This window comes from Schistocerca nitens, chromosome 11 (assembly GCF_023898315.1).
Source record: "Schistocerca nitens isolate TAMUIC-IGC-003100 chromosome 11, iqSchNite1.1, whole genome shotgun sequence".
NCBI lineage: Eukaryota > Metazoa > Arthropoda > Insecta > Orthoptera > Acrididae > Schistocerca > Schistocerca nitens.
In genome coordinates this window covers 105,571,611-105,593,398 of record NC_064624.1, presented here as the reverse complement: position 1 = coordinate 105,593,398, position 21,788 = coordinate 105,571,611, and the positions used below count along the sequence as shown (strand labels likewise).

At 36.1% G+C, this 21,788-nt stretch overlaps 1 protein-coding gene across 1 annotated transcript in view; it reads right to left on the bottom strand.

The window, feature by feature from the left end:
- The window catches only part of LOC126213343 (plasma membrane calcium-transporting ATPase 3-like), a 548,976-nt gene that overhangs the window by 442,622 nt on the left and 84,566 nt on the right, over nucleotides 1–21,788 (bottom strand). Inside the window, exon 4 of the mRNA XM_049941041.1 lies at nucleotides 21,228–21,363. Within this exon, the coding sequence (XP_049796998.1) occupies nucleotides 21,228–21,363 (136 nt within the window). The remainder of the gene's footprint in view (nucleotides 1–21,227; nucleotides 21,364–21,788) is intronic.

The window sequence follows — 21,788 nt, the reverse complement described above, 5'->3', positions numbered from 1 at the left end:
ACATTTCAGCTGAAGAATTAGAAATGAAAAAATTATCTGCAAGATGGGTGCTGCGACTCTTGTCGCTGGATCAAAAACGCATGAGAATGGACATATCGGAACAATATTTGGCCTGTTTTAGGAGAAACAAACAAGATTTTTTGCGCCAATTTGTGACCACAAATGATGCTTGGGTGCACTACTATACCCCAGAGACAAAACAACAGTCAAAGCAGTGGAAACATGCTGATTTTCCGCCACCGAAGAAAGCAAAGACAATTCCTTCAGCGGGAAGGTCATAGCATCAGTGTTCTGTGGTGTGAAGGGGATTCTATTTGTAGATTATCTCCCCACTGGGCAAACAATTACTGGAGAATACTATGCTAACCTCCTGGACAAACTGCAACAAAAGATGTGCGAAAAAGACCAGGTTTAGCAAGGAAGAAAGTCACCTTTCATCAAGACAATGCATGCCTACACACGTGCCATTGCCATTGCACAATTACACAAACTAAGTTATGAATTGTTGCCACACCCACCTTTTTCACCTGATATGGTCTGTCAGCCTTCCATCTCTTCGCAAAACTGAAAATTTTTCTTGGTGGACGACGATTCACTTAAAACAAAGAATTGATAACCGGAGTTGACAACTATTTTGCAGGCCTGGAGGAAACTCATTTTTGAGATGGGGTCAAGGCACTGGAACATTGTTGGTCCAAGTGCATTAATCTACAAGGAGACCACATTGAAAAATAAAAAAGTTTCAGTTATGCAAGTACTTTTTTTTCCTATTCTGTTCCAATAACTTTTTAACCCACCCTCGTACTCAGATTTTTTAGGAGTGGACAACATGATTTTCTTCACCCTACATTGTGCATATTTCTAATGATCGTTTTGTGAAGTTTTAGTACTCGACACATATGGTTTGAGTTATCCCAAAATACAATTTCATACCTTATTACTGACTCAAAGTAGCTGTGATATATTACTTTTCTTATGTCCATACTGGTAGCATAGTACAAGATCTTCATTGCAAATGCTAGACTATTTAATTTATTTGCAAGTTACTGTATATGTGATCCCCATGATAGATTTTTATCTAGCTGCATCCCGACATATTTCACACAGCTAGCCTACTGCAAATCCTGGTTGCTGTGACTGACCTGAATTCCATTTAATTTTGCTTGTTTTGTTTTAAACTGCATTAATGGAGTCTTTTCCATGTTTAATTTTAGCCCATTTAAATCAAACCAGGTATCTAATTTTTCTAAAGTATTCAACACAGTTTGTGGAATTTGGTCAATACTGCTACTTTTAATGATTAAAGATGTGTCACCTCCAAATAAAACTGAGAGATACTCAACATTAACTGGCATATCATTTATGTAAAACAGAAACAAATGGGACCCACGACAGAACCTTGAGGTATTCCATGTGAAATGGTTTCCCATTTTGAAGTACAAGTTCCTCTCTCTGACAATATAACCACTCTGTCTTTGGTTGGTTAGATAGGACTTAAACCGTTCTAATACAAGGTTACTAATCCCATACTTTTCCAGTTTGTAGAGTAGCAAGGAGTGATTCACAGTATCAAAGGCCTTTGGTAGGTCACAAAAAATTCTTGTTGCATGTGATGAGTTGTCTGGAGACAAGCTAATTTTATCAACAAAATGATTTATAGCAGATACTGATTTTTTGAGATTATTTTAAATTTTTCTATGAAATTTTGAATTTGTATGGTAACAACCTTTCCAAATATTTTTGATAGTGATGGAAGAAGAGAGACTGGGCGATAGTTTCCTGTATGTTCTTTGTGACTTTTACGAATAGTGGCATAACTAAGGCATACTTCAGTGTGTTTGGAAAATAACCTTTGTCAAGGGTTGTTGGTATCCAATCCCATCCCATTGATGTTTTACTTTTTAGTGTTAGTACCACATTTTCTATAACTTGTATAGGAGTTTTGGCAAATGTACTGAAAAGTTCACCTTCAAATTGCTCACCATTGAAGAAATTTACCTTGGGTGGGTAATCTTCTACATTGATGTTTCATTTGTTTATATTTATAAAGAATTCATTAATTAATTCATAAATTTGAGCAGGATTTACAAAAGCTTTATCCTCTGTAGCATCTGTTTCAGCTTTTATCACCGACTACAATGCCTTTGATTTGTTTTCACTATCCAAATAAATCTATTATTATTTGCCAGTTCTTTGGCTACTTTTACAACTGTTTTAGAAATATTTTTGTACTTTTTTTCATAGGTAACGAAATCAGGATTTTAGTTCCCTACATAGTGATCTTTTTCTTGAACTAGAGATTTTTATTCCTTCAGTAATCCACCTTATTTCATATTTGCTTACAATGTACAATAAGGGATAAAGTTTCATTGAAAATGTATAGGGAATTTTCCAAGAAAGTTTCAATATTTTCAGAGCATGAAATACTATGATATATAGCCCACTGCACCTTATTTAACCAGTGATGGAATAAGTTAATATTTTCTTTGCTAAACTGGCGTTTGGTGTACATTTTTTTTCGAGAACATTTCTATTGTTTTTGGTATCTCCATAAACAGAGCATAATGATCAGAAAGTTCTAAATTAAAAAAAAAAAAAAAAAAAAAAAAAAAAAATTTGCCTTATTATAAGTCTAACTGGCTAAAATATTATCTACACATGTTGCAGACTTTTTGTTTACTGGAGTAAAATCAGTGAAATTTGCACTGAAACCTGATATTTGGATTATATCAATGAACTGAGTTGTTGGCTTTACTGGATAGATACATGTTGAAATCAGCAGTGATTATGACTCTTTTCTTGATTTCTTTTTGAAGTTTTTGCAATAGACACAGGAATTTCGACAAAAAATTAGAATATTTTGCCCTAACTCTACACAGCAGCTTTCATTCTTACATTCTCCATTAAGGTAATCAAAATCGAATTTTGCTCTATACTCTACTGATCTTTCCACAAGTATGCACGATCCTCCTCGTGTTAAATTACTCCTATAAAATCTGCTGGCAGCATACAAATTATCAAGGTTACTTTAGATTTTGATACTATTCTTTGTAAGCCAGTGTTCATCCAATCATACAACCTTGATACTTGGTATTTATGACAAAATAAATTGCAAATCGTTAAGTTTTGTTTCTCTGCCATTTTTATAGTTTATGTTCAACTGCATTATGAACCTATTGTTACTTTTTGAAAATTTGTAATGGCATCCGTTTCAAAATGCTGTTTGCGTATTTTCATTTCAACTTCATTATCAATTTTTACATCCCCATCTCTGTATACTAGTTTCCCTTATTAAGTTTGATCTTACAAATATCATTATAGGGTCATTCCACGTCAAAGGGACCAATATTAAATCATGTCACCACTCGACCCTCTCCAAATCTAATGAAATTTGGTGGGAAGGTTCTCTATGGTCTTTGATGGGTATATACCAAATCTCAGTCCAATATCTTCAGTGATTGAATTTTTAGGGGCTTTTAAAGAGAGGCTACTCATCTTCATATCACATACAAAGGTGCAAATGTGCCAAGTTTGCTAGGCTTTTTAAAGGTTCTAGAAAACATTTGGTCATTTGCTTTAATACACACACAGAACTTTTTATGCCAAATCACACCATGGGAAAAATTAGGGATTTAGCCACATCTAAATATAGATAAATGCTTCTAAAGTGGTTAAAAAAATTCATCACATTATTCTGAGAGCCAAGGTTTGACTGACCACTGCTACTTTTCATATGAACCAATCACACCAAAACTTCAGAGGGTTATTTCTACATACGATGTCTATATGTAGATCAAATTTAACTAACATTTGATGCCTAGATGAAAAGATATGCATCTGCAAAGTTGGACAAAAGTTTCTACATGCAAATTTTAGGGTAATTTTTGAGGGGGATTGGTGGGGGTGGGGGGGTGGGGTTGTGGGGGGGGGGGGGTGGCCAAATCTTAACTGTGTCTTGTTCAATCCTTTTTTTCTTGCAACAACTGAAAAGAGCATGCTTCAAGCTTTCAAAGTTATATTGTTAAATTTCTGGATCTTCCATATTGATGAATAAGAATATCTATCGAAAGTAGGGAAAATGGATTATTGATAACTACAACATATTATTACAATTTGAAGTTGTAAGTCAAAACATGTGTAATTGTAGTGTCTTTTATAATAGTATAAGATTTACCTGTAGTTTAGGGAATGTAACTATGCTAATAAGAAGTGCTTTTACATTATTTTACAGTGTAGAATATAAATATAATAAAACTTCACAAAACGCTCATAAGATTATAAGATCTACATCATAATGGAACACTAGGTTGCTTTAGAATGTTTTAACCCTACAATGCATGGTGATACATATATGCATTGCCACTCAGTTTAAATCAGCATTATGAAGCAGCAATAATTTTTAAGGCTCTATCCACACAGCGGTGGTACATTGCTGAATCAACATTTTCAACTGTTGCTTTCAATATTGCCAGTTTTCAGAATGTCAGTCTTCTTTGTGGTGTAATCTTTGGTGTTGACACTGTAGAATCTTAGTGTTGAGTACTGAGTGTTTGAATAATAAATAATCATTGTTGTAGCTGAACATACCGTATTTACTCGAATATAAGCCGCACTTGAATCTAAGCCGCACCTGAAAAATGAGACTCGAATTCAAGGGGAGAGAGGAGGTTTAGGCCGCACCTCCAAATCGAAACAAAGTTGGTCCATTGTAATATGAGAGACAATTTAGGTCGAATGAATGACGATACAGCTACAGTAGTTTGGTTCGAGTCGTAAGCTTAGCAGTTAAGCTTTACCAGGTAGCCATTGCTATGCGTCAGGCGCTCCGCCCGTATTTATACGGGTACTCTTCCTTTTTCACGTGCTTCGTCTGGTTTGAATCTATTGCTTATTTTGCTTCGATCTGATAAGTGCCGTTTTCTTTGGTATAGATGTTTACGTCACTCAAAGCTGAAAATGCATTACTGTACTGTGTCATGCATTGTTTGTCGCATTCTGAGAGTGCGTGTTTACGGACTGTCGCTTTCTTTTGTGCGCGCTACTGCCGCTAACAATTAAAAAAAAAAAATGATCAACAAGAACTAAATAATAGACTGCGTATGATAGGACATGTTCTGAACGAGAGTTTAGCGAAAATTTTTCTCCGTTTGAAAATCTTTGCGGCCGCTTCTTTAGTACATCAAATTCTGCACAGAAATTAGAGTCATCTTAGATTTGAAAATCTAGTCAGTTGCCGTGCTTCATTTCTGACTGTATCACTTAATACGAATATAAACATGACACGATACATATATTCTTCCGCGTTTGCTTTTGTCTCACTCTAGTTTCGTAGTTTATTAGGCAGCAAGATTTAAATGAGATAGCAGCAAACACAAAAGAAAACATGGCAAAATGTTTATATTCGTATTATTCTTATGGTGAAGAGAATACTGCATGTGATTCACAATTCATAAAAGTTCCTATTAGCAACCATCTCTTGTTACAAGTAGGAAAAATTTCAGAACGTAGAGTTGGCCATATTGACAAACATTCCAAACAGTCTTGCCAGTCGGATTTTCGTAGTACATTGAAATTCTGCTACACTCGAAGATGAACAATACGGAGTTTGTATTTACTTCGTTGGATAATGTATGAAAATGCAGTGGTCGAAACTCGGGACGGAGAAAAAAAGCCCGTCTTCCACCTTTTCTTAAAAAAAAAAAAAAAAAAAATTATTTACTGACGCAGAGGTTTTGGCACCAGTATTTATCTTTGTGCCTACAAACCATGCCTGTGTAGCGTTACATATATTCGACAGCAGAAGTTCATTGTGGCGGCACTTACCAACATTTTTCAGAACTCCCGCATGCTTTGCACTCGATTCTAACCGGAAAAAAAGTGCGGCTTAGATTCGAGTAAATACGGTACGCACTAAAACAGTATGTTTTGATAGCTAATTTGTATATTTTATATTCAAACAAGTCCGAATCTGCTACACTTCAAACCAGGATATTCATAAGCTTTAGAAGTTGCTTGTTATGGGCTAATAAACTATTGCATAAAATGAACCAAGAGACCCTTGCACCCTGTTACTTTGTTGGATAAGATGCAGTTGATTGTCATAAGCCCCTACCTTTCTATTTTGGAAACGCCAACTACAATCAGTTAAGGAAATGTTACCAGTGGACAAGGACCTTCTACGACATAGGTCTGGGCTTGATTTTACTGAAGGTGTCCAAATTTGGGCATACCATAATGCCTTATTGATGACGAAATTTCAGTTTCTGCAGAAGACTTCCTGCAACCTGTTTGGTAAAGAAAAACATGTAGTGAAGAAGGCTTTAACATCAGTAACCATTGCAATGTCTGACATTGTTGTCAGTTGAAGTTACTGACTAATAAAGTTTTTGAACCTGGTCGGAAAATTTGTACCAAATGTAGACATGAAGTAGCTCAAAAAGAATCATCCCACCATGAGAGTCACCATTAAAGCTTCAACAGATCAACAAAAGGGATTCAATGGGATACATAAAGTGCAAAGTTCTGAAAGCCCAAGGCAGCATTAATAAGGTAATTGCCACAGCTGCTGGTGTGAGCCAAGTAGATGCTGCTCAAATGCAAACAGAAGAATGCCAAAAATGTAAAGACATGGACATCTTAATTGAAGAACTTAAGATCAAGCTTCAGACTTCAGGCAACTGCAGTAAAGTTCAAATTCTGACCCTGGCCCCAAATAGCTCGACTATTGAAAAAAGTCTAAAGAATTTGCTGTTTCAACTAAAATGGTGAAGAAGGCTAGGAAACTAAAGATAGAAGATGGGATTTTGGCAACACCTGCAAACCAAAAAGGGAAAAGCTGTGTTGAAGTAAAACAAAATGTCCTCGCCTTTCTAGAGATGATTTTATTCATTTATGTCTTTGGAAAAAAAGAGTGTGTTGCAGTAAGAATACATGGGGAAAAGATCCATAAGCATAAATGCCTGCTCCTCTGTAAGCTGAAAGAAATGTTCACTGCTTATTGTAAGTAATATGGAAATCAACTGAGGTTCTCTAAATTTTGTGAGCTCAGGCTGAAATGGTGCACTGCAGCTGGTGCTTCTGGATCACATTCAGCGTGTGTATTTGCAATTCATCAAAAAGTCAAATTAATGTTGGCTTCAGCAACATCCATCTAAGATGACTACAAGAATTTGATTAAAAAACTGTATGCAGTATGGAATCAAAAGACTGTATGTTGCAACATTGTGAGGAATGTCCAGGAAAATGCAACTAGAGGCTTTTATTGAAGATTCTTTTAAAGACGATGACTCTGAAGAGACAATGGAATACAAACAATGGACCATACTAACAAAGACACATTAGAGACATGTTGAAGATTTCATGGAGGCACTGGTTTTGAAAATTACCGGTTTAAGACGCCATAGCTTTGTGTCAAAACACCAAAGTTTCTACCTAGCATTTGTATGATCAGAAACTGTCTCCGTCATGATACCATTGCTGTTCATGACTTCCAGATCAAGTTAATAGCATATTTAAAGACAAAGATTGAAAACATTAAGAACATTTATTATGTTAGTGATGGTTCAGCTGCTCTGTATAAGAATTTCAAAAATTTCATCAGTTTGGACAAAAAGGATTTTGGCATCACAGCTAAATGGAATTTTTTCAGAACAAGCCACAGTAAATCGCCTTGTGATGACATTGGGGGAACAGCAGAAAAACTAGCAGCCTGTGCTAGTCTGCAGAACCCCTTAGATAACCAAATATTGACTCCATATGATTTGTTCAAATTCAGTAGTGATAGTATAATAATTCCAATCCCAAAGAAAGCAGGTGTTGACAGATGTGAAAACTACCGAACTATCAGTTTAATAAGTCACAGCTGCAAAATACTAACGTGAATTCTTTACAGACGAATGGAAAAACTAGTAGAAGCGGACCTCGGGGAAGATCAGTTTGGATTCCGTAGAAATGTTGGAACACGTGAGGCAATACTAACCTTACGACTTATCTTAGAAGAAAGATTAAGAAAAGGCAAACCTACATTTCTAGCATTTGTAGACTTAGAGAAAGCTTTTGACAACATTAACTGGAAAACTCTCTTTCAAATTCTGAAGGTGGCAGGGGTAAAATACAGGGAGCGAAAGGCTATTTACAATTTGTACAGAAACCAGATGGCAGTTATAAGAGTCGAAGGGCATGAAAGGGAAGCAGTGGTTGGGAAAGGAGTGAGACAGGGTTGTAGCCTCTCCCCGATGTTATTCAATCTGTATATAGAGCAAGCAGTGAAAGAAACAAAAGAAAAATTCGGAGTAGGTATTAAAATTCATGGAGAAGAAATAAAAACTTTGAGGTTCACCGATGACATTGTAATTCTGTCAGAGACAGCAAAGGACTGGGAAGAGCAGTTGAACGGAATGGACACTGTCTTGAAAGGATGATATAAGTTGAACATCAACAAAAGCAAAACGAGGATAATGGAATGTAGTCAAATTAAATCGGGTGATGCTGAGGGGATTAGATTAGGAAATGAGACACTTAAAGTATTAAAGGAATTTTGCTATTTAGGGAGTAAAATAACTGATGATGGTCGAAGTTGAGAGGATATAAAATGTAGACTGGCAATGGCAAGGAAATCATTTCTGAAGAAGAGAAATTTGTTAACATCGAGTATAGATTTAAGTGTCAGGAAGTCCTTTCTGAAAGTATTTGTATGGAGTGTAACCATGTATGGAAGTGAAACATGGACGATAAATAGTTTAGACAAGAAGAGAATAGAAGCTTTTGAAATGTGGTGCTACAGAAGAATGCTGAAGATAAGGTGGGTAGATCACATAACTAATGAGGAGGTATTGAATAAGATTGGGGAGAAGAGAGGTTTGTGGCACAACTTGACCAGAAGAAGGGATCGGTTGGTAGGACATGTTTTGAGGCATCAAGGGATCACAAATTTAGCATTGGAGGGCAGTGTGGAGGGTAAAAATCGTAGAGGGAGACCAAGAGATGAATACACTAAGCAGATTCAGAAGGATGTAGGTTGCAGTAGGTACTGGGAGATAAAGAAGTTTGCACAGGATAGAGTAGTATGGAGAACTGCATCAAACCAGTCTCAGGACTGAAGACCACAACAACAACAGTATTCCAGGCATAAAGTTTTTTGTGTACCAAAAGAAGAGATTGAAAAAAATCAGCCTGATCAAGAAACAAGTTGCCATGAGACATACAATATCTGGAACAAGAGAAAATTGTCCATTTAAGCACATTAATTGTAATTAGCTCAGAGCAAGCAGAGTTTCCAGTGACGCTACAGCATTCAAGTTTATGCCTTTGAAGCAGAGAAGAAATTCCAGTAATCGCAATTGCAAGTTTGCAATCAGGACAATATATTGCATGTATATATGACTGTTTTTGGTAGGTTGGAAGCATGTGTGAAGTTTCACATTAACAACAACATATCCTCATCAGCTTTATGCACCCACATAGTTCTGCTCGTTCCCTCCACCGCCCAACTGCTAAAGACACCTACCAGATTCCTGAGCAACAAATTTTCATGATTTTAGAAGCACCACCACCACCACCACCACCACCACCACCACCACCACCACCATACAAAAAGTAGCAGTGGTCGGTCAAATAATTGAATAAATGTTTTGTATTTATGCTGTTTGCCGTTCTCAACACTGGCTCTCTAACTACAATATTGGCAACCAGAAAGTGATTAGCAAAACGTGAAGCCTGTAATTAGAATTCCTAGTGCCCACTTCATCTGAGAAATGCATTTATAGCTACAGCTTATAGCTCTGAGGAATTAGGAGATTGTCTGGGATTCATAATCAAAAACCGTAGTTGTAAATCGGAGCTTGCTCCAACTAAGGTTGACAATCTTCGACAGTCAAAATTGGAAAGGTCTTTTAGGAAAAAAATTCCACCGTCCTGCTCAAAAAGGCAGGAAAAGGCTACATCGGATTCGGTGGGTAGTCAACTAGAAGACAGCAACGAATCGGAGCGTTTGCAACCATCCAAATGCACACTAAAACACAAAAAGAAGATTAAACATAAACAAATGAATTATATAGCAACACACAACATAAACTCACTACTTCAGACCGGAAAACTCAAGGAGCTCACAGATGAACTAAATAAACAAAAAATTTTAATAACAGGGATCCAAGAAATGAGAAACACCACAGAGAACCCATTCGAATCACAAGGACACAGAATTTACAATGGGAAACCAGGACCGAGGGCAATGAAACAATGTCCCCTGTTTGGAACAGGGTTTTTAGTAAACATAAAAATAATAGATTCAGTTACGGATTTCCAAGCAGTATCACCAAGAATTGCGACTCTAAGCTTTAAAACAATAAATAAAACCTACACAATAATAAACGCTCATGCCCCAACAAATGAAAAAAATTGTCTAACAAAAACAAAGGAAGAGGTAGATAAATTTTGGGACCTTCTAGAACAAACTGTGAACAGAGTAAATAAAAAGAATGTAAAAATCTTATTGGGAGATTTCAATGCTCAGTTGGGAAAAGAAAGGAAATATAAAGATATAAGTGGAAAATGGAGTCCACATAAATTTACAAACAAAAACGGTCAAAGACTTGTAGAACTCTGCAGAGAACACAACCTTATATCTAAATCAACATACTTTAAGAGGAAGCCAAGTAAACTTAAAACATGGAAACATCCAGACTGGAGGAAGGGCGAGTGGCAGCTAGACGACGTCTGTATGTACAAAAATTTTCATAAGGAGATCCACAATGTTAAAGTACTGAGAGGAGTAGACACAGGCTCAGACCATTATATGGTTAAAATTAAAATCAAATTCACACCGTTAAAGAAGAGGACTGGAAAAACTAATAAAATAAAAAGGAGGTTTGACCCACATCAGCTAATTAAAAATAATAAGTACCAACAAATAACACAAACCATCAAATTAACAGATGATCTAGAACAACTAGTGCCTAATCTTAAAAAAGAAGCAGAGAATCTAGCTCCCTTGAACCCACGAAGGAAACATGCATGGTGGACATCAGAATGTGACAAATTCCATGAAGATAGACACCAAGCATGGTTAAAGTTTCAAACACATAAAACTGAAGAAAATGCCATCAACCTAAAAATTGAAAGAAAAAAATTCACTCAAAATATTAGAAGAATCAAGAGAGGATTTCATAAAGATATTATAAAGTCTATAGAAGGTAATTATCATAAAACCAACTCCAGGAACTACTACAAAATCTTTGGGAAACAACTACAACAATATGAGGCCCCTACACTAATACTGAAAGATGAAGATGGAAGAATGACACACAGTAACAAGGAAAATGCAGAAATCATGGCAAAAGCATTTAACAAACTTCTGAATTGCGAGGAACCCAAAGAACCCTTACAAATCAACATAAATACCCCAATAAAAACCAAACCTAACAAACTAGACCCTCCAACTTTCCAAGAAGTAGAAGAAATTCTTAAAGAACAAAAAAATTATAAGGCATGTGGAGAAGATCAGGTTTTTGTTGAAATGTGGAAATATGCAAGTGACACAGTCAAGACCTCATTACACATGGCTCTAACAAAAATTTGGGTAACAGAACAATTTCCCGAACATTGGACCACAGCTATCATCCACCCACTACACAGAAAGGGAGATAAGAGCAACCCAGACAACTACAGAGGAATCTCTCTCCTAGATTGCACATATAAAATTCTATCCAAGATCCTATATGAAAGAATCAAGGAGCAATTAGAACAGGAGTTAGGGGACTATCAGGGAGGTTTCAGACCATGGAGAAGCTGTGCAGAGCAGATAATTAGTTTAAAATTGATTATAGCATACTACAAGAAACGGAACAAACCTCTGGCAGTAACATTTGTAGATTTTAAGAAGGCATACGACTGTCTCCACCGACCTTCAATATTAAAAATTTTGAGAAATCTAGGACTCCATCCAAAACTAATTAAAATAATACAACTCACTCTAACCAACACCAAATCAAAAGTGAAGTTTAGAGGAGAAATTTCAGAACCATTCCTCATAAAAACAGGCTTAAGACAAGGTGACTGCCTATCACCATTACTTTTCAACTGTGCACTGGAATACATAATGAGAGAATGGTACAAGGACAATCCAAAGAGGATAAGAATTGGAAGTGCAAAAGATGATATTAGCTTAAACTGCTTGGGATTCGCTGATGATCTTGCTCTCCTAGCCAACACCGTTCAAGAACCCAGGCAACAAGTGAAATCACTACAAGAAATAGCAGAGAAAGTAGGCCTTAGAATATCATTTGAAAAAACGGAGATTATGCTAACTGATCCACCACTTGCAAACAAAATTACAATAGGAGAACAGGAAATCAAAATTGTTGATAAATTTAAATATTTAGGCGAAATAATAACATACAATCTAAATGAGAAGCCATCATGGCAAAATAGAATAAAAAAACTGAACTATGCAAATTGCATTACCAAAACTACATACAACAAAAAAAGCGTATCTATAGATGCAAAATTAAAACACTATAAAACAGTTACACAACCAGAAATAACGTATGCAGCTGAAACTACCTTCAAAACAACTAATACAGCAGAAATTGACAGAATACTAAAAATAGAAAGAAGAATAATTAGGACATGTATAAATAAACAGTATAAAATAAATGGACATTGGAGAATAGCATCAAATGAAACAGTATATAAGAAAATAGAACCAGTCATGAGCACAATCAGGAAGAAACACATCTCATTCTTTGGACATCTGATGAGAACTCCAGAAAACAGAATTAGTAAAAAAATAATTCAAACATTGTGGAATAGCAAGAGCAACATTAAATGGATCACAGAAATTAAGGAAGATATAAAAGAACTTCAAATTACAGTAGATGACCTAAAAAACAAGACAGAGAAAACCAGAATACTGCAAGACCCGCAAACCAGACTACAAATTAAATCAATAAAAGGAGTACAGGAAGAGTTGTCTCAGATGAAGAAAGAAAGAAAATATCTGAAAGAATGAAGAAATATTGGGCAGACAGAAGAGCAAAACACCTTTCATATAAGAATAGCCTCTAATAATTACATTACCTAAACATCATATTAAGTTATTGTCGAACCAAATTGTATCCATGTGTAACAACTTGTTTAGAACTTTGTATTTTTGACTACAGTGGTCCAATGAAGGCCATAAAATAAATAATAATAAAAAATAATAATAACAAAAACCATTCTCTCTAAAATGTTCACTATATTCTGAAAGTCACAGACCAAAAAGAATCCACACAATCCAACTACCAGAGCAGTTCAGAGTCTAATGCGCTGATGCCACTATAACTGTTCAAATTAAATGTTTAAGTGAATGCTCACCATAATTTGATGATAATGTTCATCAAACGCCACACTAAATAATGGTAGAATGTCTGTCCTGTGGCGGCACGTGAAAATACGACATACGCAAAATGAAGATAGATCATTAAAGTCATCCCAGAATTAACACTTCACTCGAAAACGATTTCATGGTTACACGTATCCTGAGTAACTTATTACGGCATCCGAAGCTGTTTATAGCAATGATACCGACGCTACGCGACGCGACTCCCGGCACAGGTGGTGCGCTAATCAGCGTCTGGAGAGAACTAGGGCCTTTTTTTTTCCTCGCACAGTGTTCTTACATATAAAGCCGCGGTGGGGATGGCTAAGGGAATGCCTGATCAAATCTGCTCTCCCGACTAGCCGCTGGGCTAGTAATGCACCACTTTAAGTTATCGAATAAATCATTGCTTCCTTTGCTGATGGCCGATGAAGCTCTCAATTTAAATGTGCAATCAGCACACAGGTAAGTAATCAAAATAAAAGTCTGACATGGTTAAGTCAAATATTTTGATCGAGATAATTAATTTCATTACACTACATGCAGTAGACGAGCTCTGAACTTGCCCTTTGGAGATACGCTATCGCTATAGTTTTATAGTTATTCTGTTAAAACTTCTCACATTTTTATGATTATAGCGGATCTCCCTTCTACTTAAATTTAAACATCCTAGCTGTATATATTCGCCTACTTATCTATCTTGCTTCCTTAATTTCTAAGACAAAAACCAGAAAATCATGAATTTCAACTAAAATTTTAATTTGTGAGATCCAGAATACTGTTTGTACTAAATTATTATGCAAAAGGGATCTAAATATAAATTTTTAAGTTTCTAGCTCTTTTCTGTTGCGCCAATGATTTTTACAGAAAAACATCCAAATTTCGAAAAATGGTTAAAGTCATTGAACTGATATCCAACACATATTGATATTGTATTACTCCTGACATGCTAGAAACATTTCAGGTTATTTACTTGATTTTTAAAGTATTGCGCAATATTTATGACGTCAGAGCTAGTTACAGCGGACTAAGCTGGCACACAATGGAAAGACTGATGGGAATTTTATAAGGTGTGAGTATTCTGCTTCCCTACACCCTGTTCCCCTTGATGTGGGAGGACTTTATACATATTGCTGAATCTTGTTGATCCTAGCCTGTTTAGATGCAGCTCATCTTGTATGTTGCATTTATCAGCGATAAATTTATTCAAATCCACAAAAACTACACCAAGTCTGTAGCCCTAACCCCTGCCGTGATTGTTTATTAGTTTATATATTTATCACTTACCGATCTTATGTGCAGTATACTATTAATAATTAACTTTGATGCTGCATACGCATTTTTCACCATCCAGGTGAGATTTCGTGTTTCATTTACAATCTCTTCTTCACTGCTGTTTTGCAGCAAGTTCGTCCCCGCATGAATGAATACACCTTTATAGTTTTCATTGCAATGTACCAGTGGGAATTAATTTTGTTTCATTGTGTGCATGTACATAATACAGGATTGAAAACTTTTCACAACAAATGACTTATATTATTATAACTCTAGTTTATTCACAGCATTACTAAAAGTGAGTTATTAATGTGTTATGTTCTGTAGTAGATTTCACGGACATTATCTAGTTGATCAACTGTACAAATTTGAAGTGATGTGGTAAGAATAAATATTAGTGTTGCAGTATAACATTCAATGATTCCTTTTTTTTATCCTTTTCTTGCTACTTTAATACATTGACAATCCAGACATTAATTACTGTGAGCAAAGTCGCGCAGTTTATGCACTGCCCACTATCGGGTTCTCCTGTTTCCATGTCCAAACAATTCAAAAATCCGATCATCAGAATTGATTATGGGCTTAAATAGTGTAGTTTAAATATGTTCCCACAGCATATATGAGAATCGTGACTATACAACATGTAAAGTAGAGGTACAAGTGCAAAAGTGTAATTTGACTGCATGGGTGAGTAGTGCTCAAGTCAGAGCTAGCACCGCCAAGTGGCAAAATGGGTGTACTCTACTAGTGATCACACTTTTTACTTTCCATTCACTATGTGTAAATGTGACAGGAAAAAACTATTTCTGAAATTCAGTTTTTGCCTTTTGGGAAATCATGTCACATGTAAAAACGACAGTAAAAAACGGTGTCCGAAATTCAGTTTTAGTATTTAGGAAGATTTGTCGCATGTAAATGTAGTGTATGAAACACAAACTGCAATATCTTCTAGTGTGCAAGTCATATGTAACAACAGCAACTAATACATAAATAAAAGATTGCAATAACAACTGAAGACCTGAATGGAAAAACACCTCAAGTCCACCTTTGGTCAATTTTCACTTTTAATATGAAATGGAATGTACATGCCTTGAGCTATGTCCCTGCCGAAAGGAACTTTCCAGCTCTTTCCCCTTACAATGGCACAATACATTTTCAAATGAATGAAATAACTTCCGAAGTCCTTGGAATTTGAGTAGTTTTTCCATTCAGTGAAAACATGGAAACCACATTCGGTTTTCAGTACCTCACAGCAGCTGTAACAATCAACAAAAAATATTTTTCTCAACAATGGACCAACTTCTATGTACTGCATTGTTGATATTTTATATATTTTGCAATCTATTCAGTTTCCATGAAGCCTGTGTAATGAATGCATCATTTGTGAAAGTTGATATTTTTTCCATTCTAATATGGAAGTGGTTTTACGTGATGGCAATTCAGAAGTGTGTGGTAAAAAATTTAAAATGCCTGACAAGTGGAAAAAATTGTGACAAAACAAAAACAATGCGAGAGAAGAATATATCACACATACAGGAGAAATACATCAGGGTTGAAAAACAGGCCCTACATGCAAGTGCATGCAATTTGTTTACTGAAGAAGGAAAATCAACTATTTTATGTAATTTTGAGGGTTTGTTGTTGTTGTTGTTGTTGTGATCTTCAGTCCTGAGACTGGTTTGATGCAGCTCTCCATGCTACTCTATCATGTGCAAGCTTCTTCATCTCCCAGTACCTACTGCAACCTACATCCTTCTGAATCTGCTTAGTGTATTCATCTCTTGGTCTCCCTCTACGATTTTTACCCTCCACGCTGCCCTCCAATGCTAAATTTGTGGTCCCTTGATGCCTCAAAACATGTCCTGCCAACCGATCCCTTCTTCTAGTCAAGTTGTGCCACAAACTTCTCTTCTCCCCAATCCTATTCAATACCTCCTCATTAGTTACGTCATCTACCCACCTTATCTTCAGCATTCTTCTGTAGCACCACATTTCGAAAGCTTCTATTCTCTTCTTGTCCAAACTAGTTATCGTCCATGTTTCACTTCCATACATGGCTACACTCCATACAAATACTTTCAGAAACGACTTCCTGACACTTAAATCTATACTCGATGTTAACAAATTTCCCTTCTTCAGAAACGCTTTCCTTTCCATTGCCAGTCTACATTTTATATCCTCTCTACTTCGACCATCATCAGTTATTTTACTCCCTAAATAGCAAAACTCCTTTACTACTTTAAGTGTCTCATTTCCTAATCTACTTCCCTCAGCATCACCCGATTTAATTTGACTACATTCCATTATCCTCGTTTTGCTTTTGTTGATGTTCAACTTATATCCTCCTTTCAAGACACTGTCCATTCCGTTCAACTGCTCTTCCAAGTCCTTTGCTGTCTCTGACAGAAATACAATGTCATCTGCGAACCTCAAAGTTTTTATTTCTTCTCCATGGATTTTAATACCTACTCCGAATTTTTCTTTTGTTTCCTTTACTGCTTGCTCAATATACAGATTGAATAACATTGGGGAGAGGCTACAACCGTCTCACTCCTTTCCCAACCACTGCTTCCCTTTCATGCCCCTCGACTCTTATAACTGCCATCTGGTTTCTGTACAAATTGTAAATAGCCTTTCGCTCCCTGTATTTTACCCCTGCCACCTTCAGAATTTGAAAGAGAGTATTCCAGTTAACATTGTCAAAAGCTTTCTCTAAGTCTACAAATGCTAGAAACGTAGGTTTGCCTTTTCTTAATCTTTCTTCTAAGATAAGTCGTAAGGTTAGTATTGCCTCACATGTTCCAAGCTGTGAAAAATAAGTAAGATGTTCATTTCTGTGGGCTGATATCTCCTTCAGTTGTTTCTCGTCGAAGACCCCACACAGATGGACATTCCCAGAAAACCTTTACAATGAAGTATAAGGTAAGTAAAATGATAGTGCTTTTTTAATATTTATGTCCATAATCAGACATGGTTTTCTGTTTCTGAATTTCTGAACTCTTATATAAAATACCCATAGTTATTCTTCTCTCTCCCCCTTTTTGCCCCCCCCCCCCCCCCTCTTTCTCTCTCTCTCTCTTGTATTTGTATGCTTAGCCAGACTTTTTTTCTGTAAAATTAATCATTATTAGGCATATAATACTATATATTATATTTGGTAACCATTGCAACAACTAGTCATCTTCTATGCCACATGACATTGTGCAGTCTTCATGGCTGGGTAAGTGCTGGGTAAATGATACTTGTGTCTGAATGGGCTCAAAGTATTAATGTGACTCAATCAATCACATGACATGTGACTTGCCCGGTGCTAGTGCAAGTAGGTTTGCCATGCTTCCCGATGTATCGGAACCGTGACCGTTATGGACCTTCTTGTCCCGACATCCTGACAAGACCCAATTTTGCCCCGATTTTGTAAAATACTGTTATGAGACTGGCACAAGTACAGAAGTAACATCATCTGTTACCACAACAGTAAATGAAGTCTCTGTCAGTTTTACACATGTCAACAAATTTATGTTGACAAGGTTGTCTCACATATGGCATAGCATTTTACATATCCTGTATCAACAATGCAAGTAACTTCCAGATCTAGCACCATCATTTGAGAAAATACCAAACTTCTCCAGTAGCACTGAGCTGGAACTATTTAAGCAGTGCCACATGGAAGAATTGGGCAGTTCCCATTTGAATAACAATCTGAGAAGACTATTCTTTCTAAAATAATATGAACACTGAGTGCAGGTTAGTAACATTTGAAGTGTTCAGTGCAGGTACATATGGCGTGAAGCATATAGTGACATGCACTTTGATGACTAAAGTGTTATTGTTGACTATTTACAGTCTAATAAACTTATCATAGTTTACAAAAATGCTTAAGGATGGAAAGAGGAAGTGTCACTATTTGGATGATTATACAAAAGAAAGGATGGTCAGGAAGTGTTGTGTAAATTTTCTAGCTGTTTCATCTAAGTAACTCATGGAGGTAAGGCAGATGTGACGTATCACATTTCTATGAAGAATCATACATATAGATTCAGGGTAGCATCGACATCAAAGCCTATTTATACATTCATGATTAAAGAAGATACCAAGGAAGAATTGCTCATTGATGCTGCAAAACTAACAGCAGCTTATAAAGTTGTCAAGCATCATCAATCCTTCAGTTCTCCTGACTGTGCCTTAAAACTGTTTACAGACACCAATAACTTACGTGGAATAATATTCATGTAATTAACACACATTGAGATATTAAATATTTTAAAATTTGTGATTTATAAAACTCAATAAAATTCAGTTTCAGGGCTAGGTTAAAAATGCAGAATCCCCTGAGGTTTCAATTCCCTCATTTTCCCAGGTAAGATGTAATTCCAGGTTTTCCAGAAGCATCACCACCCTGAAAAAGGAGATAAATAGATGTAGGTTGCAGCACTTATGCAGTGATTTGTACTGTACTGACTAACAGGGGACTTACATCAAATTAGTCTTAGGACTGAAGACTTGAACACAGTAAGTAAGGGTAAAATAGTTCTAAACATGTCCAACATTGTAGTTTTTGGTATTAGTTTCCCATTCTTAGGGTAAAAACCATTTTTTCAGTAAAGAAGATGCTCACAGTTTTAACAATTTTTGCTCACACTTACAGTTCTGAAAGGTCTATTCTATGGGCTTGTGCTATTACGGAGCTCTGAAATAGGAACTGATAAGGCGAGATCCTTGGCAGTGCGGCTGACTTTTTGAAACCATCTATACAGTGATGTTGATTGGGTTTCCAAGTTTCACACCCTGCAGCCTCATGGGCTCTTGCTTGCGAGTAATTAACAAAAAATTTTTGGAATTTTGTGTGATGCTCAATAGTATTAAAAAGTAGTGTCAAACTGACTGGTTGTCTGATGTAATGTATAGGGTAAGGTCTTCACATGGAGAAGGTCATGGGTTCAAATCTAGTAAGGTACTTTCTTCGTTTACTTGATTTTAATTAATTTTACACATTAATTTTGATTTCATTTCCTTTGTTTTATGCACATTGCTCTATCCACATTGTATTCATTATTTATATTCATCTATTCATCATTCTGCTTTGATTTCATTTTACTTATAATCACTTCTTTCATTTAAATCTTCATCTGCATTATTTTGTCCATAGTGCAGTAGGCATTTAAGCTGTTTTAAATGTTTTTGTAATGATTACCATCCAAAAAATGTTCATCTCATAATGAAAAATACATTTGTTGACACTTTTGTACAGTTAATAAAAACATATTATTTTACCTTTTGTTTTTTAATCGAGAGAGCGGCATTTTCAAATATTTAAACACTATAATAGATAAATTCACATTCACATAAATTATGAGTGTAAAAAAAAATGATATAAAGAAAAAATTCATATGATGATTAAAACAATGTGGCAAAGGAATAGAAATAAAAAATTACAATTAAAGCACTTATTTAAATAAAAATTTTAAAATTAATGAAAATTTCAATACCTGACTAAATTTGAATCCACAATCTTCTGCACATGAAGGCTTTGCCCTATACATTATACTACCCAATCAGTCTGTGAAACAATACTTTTTTAATGTTACTGAGAGTCACATTAAATTACAGTTTCCCTTTTTTTTCTCTTTGATTAATCACAAACAAGAGCCCACCAGTGTGAATGGCTGCAGCCTGTAATACTTGGGGTCTTAACCAACATCACCATATAGAGGTTTGAAAACATCAATCCCACTGCTGGGGACCTCTGTTTGTGAGTAGCACTGTGGCACAGCAGTAGCAGTGACGAAACATCACGCGGACAGGGAGGCAGGGAGTTGGGAAAGGAAGACATGATTGGCAAGTTTTTACTAATACAGCACACCTTTGATGTGGACTTTATTTTAATTCCAAAGCACTGTAAAATACAGCAGGTATCATAATGTCAGGACTATGGAGAGAATCAGAAGGCTGCTCTGTGAACATGTCTTTAAAGACATAGTGGGCTGTACAGTATTACTATTGTGGCATACTCTCAATTTGTCTCTAACACTGCAGACAGCTACAACAAGTTGTTAAAGATTGTTTAATACTTGTTGGACACACCTTCCTCATGCGACTTGTCTTTTCTCGCTCATGTTCCGGTCATGCCGTCTCTCTGCTACTCCACACACTGGCACTTTTTAGCAGCTGCTACAACTCTGGTTGCTCTTTTATGTTTTTCTTCCCCTGTTAGCACAGATCATTTAAATGAATACTGCACTACAACCAATTTGGGGCTGTGCTAACAAATGGCCACATTAAATTCCACTTTAAAAAAAGAAAAAACACTGTTTGTAATGCAGAGAAACAATAGAGGTCACATGGAAAACCTGATGAGCAGTATTCAACTGGTCTGACTCCACATACATACTGCAAAAAGGAAAATTACAAATGTCTGCTGAAACATTACAGAAACTGCTATGGCACCTGTTAGGAAAGATGTTCAAAATACAAAAAAGTTCAGATTCTGACTACTCACTTTTCCATCTGAGACCCTTCTACGATGTGTTGTTTACCCATAGAACCTAGAAATGCATTTCATTTCTCCCCTGCTACAAAAATATTAAGTAAATTGTACCTGATAACAGAATAGGCTTAACCAGCACTTCCTTCCTAACAAGCTCCGATTCACCAGTCAGAGAAGACTCATCCACTTTCAAGTCATTGCTCTGTATCAGAATACCATCTGCTGGAAGGAGATCACCATACTTAACCTGGAACAGTAACACTTTTATATTGCTTTATAGTAAATAAAAAAGGAAAGAAGATCATAAAACAGAAATACTGTTAAGAGCAAAAGCAAATAAAAAGTAGACTACATCAAAATTAATTTCAATGGAAAAGAATAGCTAGATCATAGATGTCTGTCCTTATTAATTGAGGTATACTGTGTTGTAGGATATCACCATCTGCTTTGACCCATGAAGTAGTTTCAATGTGTCATGATGTGTTGCATGGCATCATCGAGTTGCGTTGCGTGCATTCTGAAGTGGAAGTGAAATGTTGTAGTACAGGCATTGTGTATGTGGTGATTATGTGCTTGTGAGGTATGTTAATGTGACATTTAGAGAGCCCCAGTTGTCATGATGTGGAGTGTACAAAATTACATGGTGGCACAATGGAATATACTGTGCAGGAC